General features: G+C 41.1%; 1 protein-coding gene across 2 annotated transcripts in view; it reads right to left on the bottom strand.

Moving 5' to 3' along the window:
* The window catches only part of SLC9A7 (solute carrier family 9 member A7), a 103,767-nt gene that overhangs the window by 14,129 nt on the left and 76,083 nt on the right, over positions 1-13,555 (bottom strand). The window contains exons 13-14 of one of the 2 annotated variants that reach the window (XM_065580817.1): positions 7,770-7,829; positions 2,614-2,677 (exon numbers count right to left, since the gene is read on the bottom strand). In XM_065580817.1, the coding sequence (XP_065436889.1) occupies positions 2,614-2,677; positions 7,770-7,829 (124 nt within the window). The remainder of the gene's footprint in view (positions 1-2,613; positions 2,678-7,769; positions 7,830-13,555) is intronic. The other variant, XM_065580818.1, reaches the window with a different exon arrangement.

Genomic DNA, 13,555 nt, shown 5'->3' with positions numbered 1-13,555 from the left:
AAGCTTCTTGTTTCATGGTCAGAACAAGAGGCTTTAGCACACCTGATGAATTTCAGAGATAAAATTATGCTTTGTCAATCAGCATTAGAAGAAGTAGGCTCATCAGTGAATCCATGTAAGCTTGATACATTATATTTGGGTGAGGTTGTGAAGGATTTGGTAAGTGCCAGATCAGACTAAGTCTCAGAAGTATTAAAGCATTAAACAGGGGCGGTGCCGAGGGGGGTGAGGGGGCTTGCTTTCCACCCCAAAACTTACTTTAGCTCCCCCCACATAGCCACCCCTCCCAGCGCAAAGGATACAGATACACAGATACTTCTCTGCTGCCTTCAGAACTGGATGCCTGGCCAGCAGCCACTGCTCTCCAGCCACCCAGCTCTGGAGGCAGAGCCATTGCCAGCAGCAGCGGAGAAGTAAGCCCAGGAGGGGGCCAGGGATCCGGGGCGCACCACCAAGGGCAGGTGGAGGGTCCAGAGCTCCCCAGAGCAGCCTAGATTGACCCACTCCGGACTGGGCTACTGGGCCCCACCCCTCTGCAGTCGCTGCCCTCCCCGAGGGCTCTCCCGGCCCAAGAGCCAGGTCCCCCCAGCCTGGGTGGCTCTTACAGGCTGAGAGCATCAAAGGGCGAAAAGGAGCTGTGGAGAATACACAGCCCTGGGGCTCTGAGCAGCAGCAGGAGATGGCGAAGCGTTACGGCCACACGCACCATGGCACTAGCCAGCGCATCCGCACTGCCCGGCTCCAGCTTCTGGCCTCCAACGTGGCCATGGGGCGGGGCCTCAGGGGAGGAGGGCTTAGCACTGGCTGGCACTTAACTGAGGAGCAGGGGATGGGGCCTTGTGGCGGAGGGCACAGCCCCCCCAATTTTCTGTCTAATCCACATCAACCCTTGCACTAAGAAGAGTTCCTGGCATTATATATCAGCCTTTTAATGTAATAGCAGCAGCACAAGTGATCAACCAGATGGTGTTCAGCTGCATTTGTTTTTACTTTTGTAACCACTTTTTCTTTTGGCTAGAAGCTGCCAAAGCTAGGTCAGAGAAACCAATGAAGTGAGAACGCCCATGAAACAAATCTTCAAATCATTGGAGAAATAATGCTGAAGCCATTCTACCACCTCCATGTGCTTCCAACCTAGAAAAGGGGTAGCATCACCACAGAAAGCCAGAATTCTCAACAAACAGCTCTCTGGTCCCTCCCAAATGATAACTCTATTCTGCTGTAATTGCGACCTGCTCCTGATCTTGGGCCTGTAAAATAGGGGGAGAAATCCCACGGAAACTATAACTAATGGCTTTTGTTAAGGATACAATACACACAATTAAGCAGAAACACAGTTCAGACAAATGCTTTACATTTCAGTGGGACAGAATATAGAACAAATGACTAGCTTCTAATTTCTTCACAAATATTGCCAATGTGAATATTATACCTTGTTTTTTCTAATTTTTCCTGCTGCAAGCAGTTCCTCAGATACGGCTCAGTCTAGTCTGAACTGGCTGAGAACATTACATCATTGCACTGTCATCTAACCTTGTGTCTTACCTTGCTTCCACTGTCTTCCTTGGGACTGGGTAGGGCATACAGAGATTAGGAAAGGCAAAAAGAGAGACTTCTGCCACTGGACTGCGCCTATTCTAAGAGCTTCCAGACACAAAAGGCCAAATTCATCCTTTGTGTTACCTTATCCCCACAGTCTTAGAAATTACATATAACATGCTGTTGACTTCAGTGAAGTTATACCAGGGATGGATTTGACCCAATATCTACAAGGAGCTCAATTCAGATGATAAAGAAAACTGAACAAGTTCTTTTTAATCGTCATTTGCTTACAAGAGGAACAGCAAGCTAACAGCAAGGAGATACAGCTAACAGAAACGTCGCTCCAAATGCAGTCAGTGATATGTGTGTGTTCTGTACCCTGAATTTCATGGAACTGAGAAACTAGAGCCCTGTGCATCTTCTGGGTAGAAATCTATTAGTGTTTTATGTTGTGCGCTTTGTTTCCCCCTTGGTCTTGCAGTGGTGATCGGCAATACAGGGGTGAGGTCAAACTGTGCTGGTGCCCTCTGTAAAATAGTGAGGGTGCGCATTAACATAGTGGTGAGCACAAGGGAACTTTTAATTTGTGCTGGCAGGGTCTACCTGTGCTGTCAGCATGCAACACATTGGTGCACCTTCGAAATCATTGCCCTCTAGTGCACACTGATGTAGATGAGACCAAAGATTAAATTTGATAATCTGACTGCAGCTACTTTACACAGTTAAAAGTGCAGTATTTGGTAGCAGTCACTGAACAGAAGCCAAGAGGACTTTGCTCTATCCATTGCTCCTAAAAAGAACTGGTTATGGTTTAGAACATTTAAAGAATCCCTACTGAAAAGATAAAAAAGCAAGCCATTAGACAGCATGCAAAAACTCAGATCTGGGGAATTTTCTGGTGCTCTTACAAAAGATCCAAATTTGAATTACAAAATTTAGAAGCACATATCAAGATGGTGTATTCTGTGACCTGAAAATATTCACCAATGTCACATACCCTTCATGTTTTTTTGGATTATCTCATTTTATATTAGCTCACCAGCCTAGTAAGGAAGTTATCTAATTACTTACTCCTTGTAAGACTTGAAAGCTGTCATTGCTGGGTGGGGGATCCTGATCTGGGTCAACTCCAACCCTATAGAAACATTAGGAAAACAAACAATACAAAAGCAAACGGTTATCAGATGGTCATAAACACCATAAGCAGATGAGAATGCATTTTTAAAAGCGGCTTAAGTGGTTAGTTCAACAGCATTCCACATACTTATTATATAAGTCATTTTAGGAAGAGTCTTTCTTTATTCCATCATAGTTACATAGACCCATTACAAAGAAGTTCCTCTTTCAATCTACCAGAATCCTTCTCCAGGGAGCAGATTTTCATTTACAACTCACCACACTCTTCCTTGGCTGGCTGCCATCCCTGCTGGGTCTTTTAGAACCATATCACTTTGTGCACGGACTAGCAGAGTTGTGACTAGCCTCTTGTTCTGCAGGGAACGTGCCTCCTGTATGGCAGACTGTGTACACAAGAGTACTGTGATGCTAGACAGGCCTCAAAATGGCATAAGCATATACGATCACTTACACTTTTAAAATATACTTCCTAAAAAGGGATCAGCAAAAGAGTTTCGAAAGCTAGGTCTTCACTGCCCCCCAGTTTGGATTACAGTAGTGTGAACAGCAGAGTGCCCCAAAGTGCTATGCTGTAACTCCCCCTTGAGGATGCTGCGGGCGTGAACTAAAAGGTTCACATGAATGTAATCCTGTTTGAAGAGGACTACGTTAACGTGAACTGGGAACCTATTAGTTTGCATCCACACAGGAGTTACAGCATTGGACTTTGAAGCAGACTGCTAGTCACATCCCTGCAGTCTGAACTGCCCGGGAATTCATTATCTTAGTTTGCTCTGTCGTTAGGGAAGTTTCATTATCCTAAATAACATGGGAATTGCCACATTGGATCAGACTAGTAATCCCTCTAGTCCAGTCTCCTCTCTCTTAAAGTGATCAGGACCAGATGCTTCAGAGAAGGAGCAAGAAACCAGACAGCAGGCAATTACAGACTAGCACGCCCATAAGGGAATTTCCTTGCTATAGTTATTCAGTTAGTGATCGTCTTATGCCTGAAGTATCCCTTCCAAACATCTATTTAATCTTATCTAAAGTAACTCAATATTTCTATTATCCTTATAGTTGTCAAGTCCTTCTGAAATCCTATTAAGCCCTTGATCTCCAGGATCTCTTGTGGCACCAAATTCCACAGATTAATTGTGCATTCCACAAGAGAATGGTTTATCAGTGTTAAATTTATTGTCTTTCAATTTTATTGAATGTCTCCTCGTATTAGGAGTAAGGGAAAAAATAGGAGTAAATTACACACTCACGTTGTGAAACTTAATCACGTTCTCTCTTATTTGCTTACTTTTGGAGAAAACGGACTGTTTAGTTTACTCTCCTCATATAGAAGATTTTCCAGGCCACTCGTTACACATCTATAACTCTCCTCTATTTCGGCTACATCCTTTTAGAGATGGGATTACCAGAACTGAACAGAAAATCCCAGGCGAGGGCCTATCAATGGTGGACAGAAGGGACATGATAAAGTTACAATGAATGGGACAGAGAAGATAGATTGGACATTACTGTTCCCCTCTTATCATAAAAAAGAGGGCATCAATGAAACTGAAAGGGAACAAGCTTTAAACTGATACGGAAATACTTTTTCCGCACAGGGTGAGATTCTATGTTGTACCTCTTAAAAGCACAGCACAAAGAGGAGAATGGGGGCATGAGGCACTTGAACTACAACTCCTATGAAGCACCATGGCAGCATTTCCAAAACAGAATTATTTTGGGTTTTGACTAAAAATTTTCAGTATTCAAATTTCTGCTCCAAACTGAAATTTTCTGTGGAAAATTTAGGTGCAAACTTTTAAAGTTTTCATTGCAATTTTCTGTGGAGGAAAAAAACCTCATTTCTGTTGATTTCCCTTTGTAGAAGACAGATGGGTTATTTCCTATCATATGTTTACCTTAGTGTTCTTCAGTCCTATTTTTGACTTGTTTCAGCCAATTAACAGGGTACCAAAATAGGGCCTACTGGTTTGAATTATTAGTCTCACCTTTCAGCATTTTTTTAAACAGGTACAATATTTGGTGTCCTCCAGTATAGTAGCTGATTTTAATGCAAGTGTTTATTTTTCTTAGCAGCTCAGCCACTTCATTCTTAGGCTTGTACTAACTGGGTGACTTTTTGCTTTTTATCAATTTGTTCTAGCAGCTCTTCTTTTTGAGACCATAATCTCAGACAGTACGCCATTTTATTACCAGAAAAAAGGGTAAGTATCGCCCTAATATGCTCTGTGGTGAAGACAGATGCAAACAAAATATTTAGCGTCAATGTCCTTCTCCTCCTTAATTGGTTTCTTTGCTCCCTGTTAGTCTGTACTCACCAGTCCCTCAAAGTCTTTGGTGTTTTACCCTCCTTGCTTCCCAACTTCAGTACAACCTCACTTCATATCTTCATACAAAGCAGTCTTTCCTAAAAAAAATCTCTTTGTTTAATGTCTTTGATTATTTGCTCTTCAAATTCTCTTATCCCTCATAATTCCCATTTTACCTGCTGTAATTTATAGGCTTTTCTATTGGCTTCACTTAACCTGGATTTCCATTTTCTGACACACACCTCTGAGGCTCAAATAACCTCTTGCATCTTAACACTTAGCCAAGCTAACGTTTTTCTTGCCCGTCTGCTTCTTTTTTGTTTATGGGGTATGTGTGCCTGATGTGTCTATTATGGAATGCTTATTAATAGTTTTCATGCAAAGTCTAAGGATTTTTAGTTCTTCGCTTAACTTCAGGGTCTTTTTGACTAGGTCTCTCCTTTAAATAAGTCCCTTTTCTAAAGTTTAAATGTTCGAGTGCTAGTTTTTGTTAACATTACTCCCACAAGGATGTTGGCCACTAGTTATTAAGCAACCACCAAATAATTAATAATCTTTAACTACAATTCATGACAAATCCTACTATTCCCACCATCAGAATTTAGTGCAGAAAATGTAATCAAATATTATAGTTCACTTTGAAGTCAAGACAGAGTTCCAGTTCAGTTCAAGAAAAGCTCCTGATGTTGGAGAAAAGTCTCTCAAAGCAAAGTGGTTTCCCTTTACTCGCATGCTTCATAAGCAATTACAAAGATTAATTGCTATGGAAGTCAATATTTGTTCCTGTTGACTTGAATTGTATTGAAGAACAAAATTCTTCAGGGCTGGATTGATTTACTTGGATTAGCTCTTATACACCAGGTGCACAGTGACCATAGTAAGCCCAATCGTCTTGGAATGTCACTGAAATAGTCTACTGGAAAGCCAGATGAACAAGCATATGTTGGTCTAAGCACTGACCGGATTACGTGACTTGAAGGGCATGTCAGCTGCAATGCAGCCAAGAACATGGCAGTGCAGTCCCAGCAGCCACCACTCTTTTCTGTGCTCTCCACTCTGACAATCCATAGCTGCAACATATGGTTTCTAGGATTGCACAGATGAAGTGTTTGATTTGGCAACAAAATTATTTACATAAGACTTGGCTGAGGGATAACAGTATATGAGAAAAGTCATGCGTGAAAAATTTTCTGTTGTGACTAAATAAAAAAGTCTGAAATCGGCCAATTAAAAATGCATTTCTCCTTTCAGCATCAATTCACTATTTTATTATGTAGAACCAGATGACTACAAACTGTCTTAGTAAACATACTATTTAGTCACCATTTTCATTCTGGTCTTGGGATAGTCAGTGGAATTTATACAGACACAACAAAGTAACAGTATCTAGAGCAGAAAACAAGCTCACTGAAGTGAAGGTGTGACTCCTTATGAAAATAATTCTCTATTTTTCAGAATATGAACAGCTTATCTTACTTTAAGACATGTTTTAATGGTAAATGGGTTATCACTGAGCTTGTAACTTCATCTGCCAACTGAGTTCCTTAACTACCAACCTTTCCCTGTCAACACTATTTCTTTAACCAATTTGGTTTGGAAGGGATCTAGAATTACAGTAGAATTCCAGCATCACTCTTGGTGCCATAGTAACTACTCAGATGTGCCACCTGTGACCCAAAAGCTGAGCACTGGCGTCACTGTAGCTAGGCTGACTCCTCCCCACCTTGCATGCACATGTTCATGAACCCAGTCCCTGTGACAATGGTGCTACTGTCATTGTGACTTCTGCCAGCACACACGAAAACAAACTCAAAGGGAAAGTTTACATGGAAAACAAAAAAAAGTTAGCAAAAAACACTTTTAAAAGCCCGATTGATCCTCACTTTGAGAAACTCCACACTGGGCCATAGAAAGCAGAGCAGCTCTAATTCTTGGTGATATTGCCTAAGTCCAGCCTTCCCAAAGCCTGAAATGTAGGGCAGGAATTCACCATAGGTGGCATGTCTAACTAAGCATGTACAGTTACTGTGGTAACAGCCCTGAATGCTGGTAGTACTTTAACTATTCTGGTTCTCAATGCAGCTTGTTTTGGTGTTGGCCTATTTGTGGTTCTAAAAACTAACCGGCTGATTGGGACTCCTGTGATACAACAAGGTGCATTAAAGATGCACCAAAGGAATGTAATTATTACACTATACACACCTTCAACAGGCCTTGTTTACCAGTTCACTGGTTTTGGAAACTGATCTTGACTCCCCTCCCACTAATCTCAATGGATCAGCTCCGATCAGCACCTTTCTTGGGAGGGTTCCAATATGGAACAGTCCTGCAACTGTGGTGGGAGTCAATCTTACTCTCCTGAGTAACCCCTTGGAAGTCACGTAGACTACTTGCATGAATAAGGATTATAGGATCAAATCCATGATTTCCCAATTCACAGAAGTCAGATGAGGCTTTTATTTTTACTATTTTTACAATAAAAGAACCATTTTACTTTCTTTCCTAAGCGTGTGGTGAGGTAGAAGGGGTCTGTTATCCCGATTTTAAGGGGAATAACAAAAATAAAATTGGAAAAACTGAAAGAGTGAAAGCCCTGCCTGTGGGAACCACACCCTTTCAGCTCACAGGAACTAAACTGATTCAGAATTATGGAAATTGTACAGTCCCTCATTTGAAAAGCAGCAGCATGCCATAGCATAGAAAGAGAACACATACTTTGGGTTAGAAAGGTGAAGAAAGCCAAGCACCAGGTTAATTTTATACTGAGGAAACCAGTGTCACCTGAAGTACAGCCAGCGGCTTTCATTTATCTCTTCCACCGATGGAGCATGATCACCAACTCTGGTACAGCACAAGAATGGAATGTAAGTAACAGAAAATGTTTGTGAGCTGGTATCTTTAGCCAAGCTCAAAATAAAAACAAACCAAAACCAACAACAGAAAAAAACACACAAAATAAAAATGGAATACAAAATAACAAAAAAAAAAATCATAGAAAATAACAATGACAACACTGTATGATAAACATTTGCCAATAACATCCCTTAGTTTGTTTTCATACAACCATGTGGGTGATAATCACATCCAGAAGCTATCACCTCCAAGAAAAGGCGATCCAACCATGTTACCACAGAATCTTTACATGACAACAAAGTGCATGTAACAATTATTTCTAGCAATTATTACAAGGTGGACAAAATTACTATAAGGTGGGTGTCCAACTGGTTGAAAGACCATACTCAAAGAGAAGTTATCAGTGGGTTGCTGTCAAACTGGGAGGGTGTATTTAGTGAGGTCTTGCAAGGGTCAGTCCTGGGTCTGGTATTATTCAGTATTTTGATTAATGACTTGGATAATGTAGTGGAGAGTATGGCTATAAAATCTGCAGATGACGCCATACTGGGAAGGGTTGCAAGCACTTCGGAGGACAGGATTAGAATTCAAAATGACTTCGAGAAGAAATTGGAGAATTGGTCTAAATTCAACAAGAAGAAATTCAGTAAAGATAAGTGCAAAGTACTACATTTTGAAAGTAAAAATCAAATGTACAACTACAAAATGGGGAACAGTACTGCTGAAAAGGATCTGGGAGCGATAGTGGATCACAAATTGAATACGAGTCAACAACATGATGCAGTTTTTAAAAAGGTTAATATCATTCTAGGGTGTATTAAAGGGAGTGTCGTACCGAAGTCCCAGAAGGTAATCGTCCGACTCTACTCTGCGCTAGTGAGGCCTCAGCTGGAATAGTGTCCAATTCTGGGTGCCATACTTTAGGAAAGATGTGGACAACCTGGAGCGGGTCCAAAGGACAGCCATAAACATGAGAAAAGCTTTAGTAAACCTGATCTACAAGGAAAGATTAAAAAAACTGGGCATTTTAAATCTTGAGAAAAGAAGACAGAGGGACTTAATAAAAATCTTCAAATATGCTAATGGCTGTTATCAAGAGGACTGTGATCAATTGTTCTCCACGTCCACTAAAGGTAGGACAAGTAGTAACTGGCTTAATCTGCAGCAAGGGAGGTTTAAGTTAGATATTAGCAAAAACTTTTCAGCTAAAAGGGTAGTTAAGTTCTGGGACAGGCTTCCAAGGGAGGTTGTGGAATCCCCCTCAATGGAGGTTTTTAAGAAAAGACTGGACAAACACCTGTCAGAGATGGTCTAGGTTTACTTTCTCCTGCTTCAGTGCAGGGGCTGGACTAGATGCCCTCTTCCAGCCCTATGTTGCTATGATTGGCTCCACATATACATAGAAGATATAACTATAACAGTGGTAGGCACGCAAGCTGATTTTCAGTGGCACTCACACTGTCCGGGTCTTGGCCACCGGTCCGGGGGGGGGCTCTGCATTTTAATTTAATTTTAAATGAAGCTTCTTAAACATTTTAAAACCCTTATTTACTTTACATACAACAATAGTTTAGTTATATATTATAGACTTATAGAAAGAGACCTTCTAAAAACGTTAAAATGTATTACTAGCATTTATTAGACCCATGAGTTTATTATTAGAGTTAATAAATGAAGACTCGGCACACCACTTCTGAAAGGTTGCCGACCCCTGAGCTATAATATAGATATAGATTGGAGAGAGAGAGAGAGAGAGATTGTGTGCATATGTACATAAGATATGGCCAATTCATATACACACAAAAATATATTTTAAAAAAACACATTAAAGGTTGCAAAGTTGAGCATTCTAAAATTAGCACATTCCAGAATTAAGGTTACCTGCAGGTAGTGACACCTACAGTTAAGGTTGCCTGAGTCTCTCCATTCTAAGATTCTCTTTTCAGTTGCTTATAACTGCCAAACTAACAGGCAGATATTTTCCATGGTGTATGTCCATGGAAGATATTTTTGGAAAATTACAGCAAAACCTGTTCAGCTTTTTCCTCAGAATAAATTTAGGGAAAAATACATTTTTACTGAGGTTAAAATATCCATCCAACCATTCTGTTGAGAAGCTCTAGTGCCTCCATACTTTGGAACAGGGACTTCAAATCTGGCAGGAGGGCACCCTGGTGTCAGGGATGTGCCTTTTGGCATCCCCCGCAATAACCCACCCTAATTTAACCACATTACAAGCCCCTAAAAATTCCACTTTGCACATGCTCAGTAGACACTTCAGGAAAATTTAGTGGCCAAACTCCAAGAAGAGTCCATATGCTCTGAGCACGCTCTGGTCCTGGGATGCAGGGACAGAGCAGGATTAACTGCTCTTTCCCAGTACTGGAGGCCACAGTGGCACCAGCACAGGAAATGAGAGCAGGAAGCCCGTCTCTCCAGGCAGAGCAGAGGATGAAGCAGTCTGACAGAAGGGACTAAGGCCAGAATGGGGTGACGGGGTGATTGGGTCCTATTGGTCAAGGAGACAGGGAGCCAGGGAGGGTAGGGATGGGGAGACTGAGCTCACACTCAAAATTGTGGGGGAGGGGAGGGAGACCGGTTGGGCAAGGAGATTGGGAGTGGGGGAGGTAGAGGTCAGATGTGGAGCCTGGGGAGGAAGCTGGGACTTGGACAGAGAACCTGGAGGAAGAGAAGACTGGGATGAGGAGCCAGGGCTTAGGAAGGGGGCTAAATAGGTTTCAACCCAGCTGATGACCCATGTGGGTGTCAGTATGATGTAAGTTCTGCCTGTGCAATCTTAATTCAGACCCTTGTGATCATGTAATTAAAAGCTGAATTACAATCTGCACATTTTCTCCATAGGACACCTGCTAATTCAGTGCACTGGATGGTGCTCACTGAATGAGTTAGCTATTAAATATTTTGTTTTATTCTCAGGGGTCAGTATCTGGCCCCATGCCTCATTTACTGCACATCACTCAATTTCTCATTGCTTAAATTTTTAAGCTCAGTCGTACATTGTGCAATTTTACTTCCATATAGTTAAAACATTCAATAAGTCTTTGTATCTGAATAAGCTGGACAACAGGACTTCGATTACAAATCCTGCTATTTCAATAGTAACCATGTCACTATGCATCATTTAAGTACCAAAAAAACAGAAAAGTTAGTATTGGAAATCAAAACCTCTTCCCCCAGCAAGAACAGTGCTTAATTATATTCTCTCTCACAAGCTACTTTACAGTTCCTACAATTCAGAAAAAAGTTTGTTTACTAATTAAAATTCATGTTTTGAAATGAATTAATTTCAAACAACAAATTCTGAACAAAAAGGGGGAGGACATTAGTCAGTATTTTGCTTCACTGGCAACAGTCAGTACTAAACTGGAAAAAGGAAGCACTGCCCCAACGGGTCACCCATTCCTAATGAACAATGACAGACCCTTATTTTGAGATATAAATGCAAGAGTTCCCTTTCCCTGTGAGAAGTACAAGTGAAACCTTGTCAGCCTCTCTTTAGAGAGGAACTTTGACAATGCTTCTGATTTACTGGCCTGTCAGATCTCTCTGAAGTTTGTTAGCAGCTTTAGGCAGGAAAAATGTTTCTTGGCTTTAACCACCACTGGATTTTTAAACTTCCCCACAGCTAGATTATTCAAGCTAAACTGTATTTTCCAAACAAAAACAAACTCACTCCTCCAAGAACATAGCCATTTACCATTCAAGGACTTAAATGTAATCTTCCAAAGACATCTATGAGATCCAAGAAACTCAAGCATCTGGCATGATGGGAATGAAAAATTATTATTACTGATGTTTAAATTTTTAACATGTTTAGTTTCCAATGGCTGAATCTAAAATGGACACAACTTCCCAAACAAGGCAAGCGTGGAAGAATGTTACTAGTTTTAGCTGGACTTTTGGTTTTTTCTTTTATAAACTTGTTATACTAATGGCTCAAGAATTAAATTGAAGTTTAAGGTTAAAACCACTCTGAATTTCACAGGGTACAAGTGGCCTTTTTTATGGTTGTCTGCAACTTCTGAATTATAGGTCCAGTTCATGAACTGCATCATTGCCCCGTCTCCAACTTAATCTAGTAAATGAACAAAAAGCAAATGTTAACTTTTAATCTCTTTTCTGTTAAAGTATCCTGTATAATAAAAAACTTCTTAACTCTCAACCTCTCACGCTTTATTTACTGCAATCTAATTTAAAGGGCATAAGTGCCAGGGGTCCAGGCATCATCCATTTAAAGAAACAGTGAATACCTTGAATTCCATACTGCACCTCAGCTGAGCCCTATATTCCATGCTATTGCTTCTGTTTGAGATACAGACTTCCTTTAGTTCTATCTTTTATACTGCATCTTCTGATGCCTCACACCCTACCCAAAAGGATAAGAACTAGCATGTTAAACTCTTCTGAATTTCACTAGGAAGCTGTAATCTCTATCCCTCTGCTACCCTCCTATAACAAAGGGGGCATTTTACTTCTCAGTGGCTGGCACTGTATCATGACAAATGACCACTAACCAGTGTTTGAGTTTCTAACTCTTATTCAGCTGCACATGGCTGCCATCTCTTGGTTTAAGTAAGTTTAATTTTATGTGGCCTCTGGGAAGACAAACTGCCCCAATTTCAATGAACACTGTACAGGGGTCAGTCAAATACTGCATTTCCCTAATCAGAATGCTACGAACAGATCTATATAATTATATAGATGAGAGGTTAACCATTTTGTTCTGTTCAACCAAGCCAAAAAGGTAGTGATTTCTTTTCACTTCCAATCAGGTGGTTCTGTTATGCCTCCAACACACAATTTAATATCTATAGGTATTAAAATCTGCCCTGCTGTGACATTACAGTTGTCCTTTGGGAGCCATTCCAGGAGTGGTATCGCAGCACTGGTCAACTAGTGTTTTCACCTGTGCTGCTTCATGGCCTGAATTATTGATTTTGGGGAGCGGTACTTTCATGAAGAGCATAAGAAAAGAACATGGTATCACCTACTGATGGAGCAAAACTATTGAAGTGGCCCTATCATCAACAAAACAATCTGTCAGAAAAAACAATGTCCTCCCTCAAATGCCTCCAGAAATGCTCATGTCACCTCAGGTTCCTAGGCTGGACCATCAAAAAAAGATTCGTCACTGCAAGAGGAGAGGTACACCTCATCCTCAAATTGCAAAAAATAACGACAGGCCTGTGATAGGAGTAATATTTCCAGCTTTCCCAACTAAACCCAACCCAAACACTCAAGAATGTACCCAGCTGTTTGAGTTTAACCATCAGCCATCTGGAATGACCCCAAGGTCATCACGGCGAGGTGAGAATCTAAGGAGTTGGGGGTGAGTAATGCCTGAGCGTCTTTGCTAGCCATAGCTAGTCTTTCTTCTGAGAATTTGCCTAGAAAATTCTAGAAGAAAACAAGTCAGTGTGTGGGATTCCCAGAAGTGCTCAGCGCTGGCCTGTTTCTGCGCCCATTGACTGCAATGGTTCAACTTCCACTGATTTCAATGGGAGCAGTTAGGCCAATTCCAAGTGCTTTTGGAAATCCCACCCACTCCGAGTCATTTCTTAACTGAACCAAGGAAATACATATCAGCTGGCAATTTCCTCTCTTTGTCCAACTACAGAGGTGGTCCCTAACCTGCTAATTTTAGCAAAGATAAATAGAGACTTACCTCAGCATCTGCAGTTTTCCCTGGAGCT

This window comes from Chrysemys picta, chromosome 1, assembly GCF_011386835.1.
Source record: "Chrysemys picta bellii isolate R12L10 chromosome 1, ASM1138683v2, whole genome shotgun sequence".
Taxonomy (NCBI): Eukaryota; Metazoa; Chordata; order Testudines; family Emydidae; genus Chrysemys; species Chrysemys picta.
This window is presented reverse-complemented; position numbering and strand designations above follow the sequence as displayed.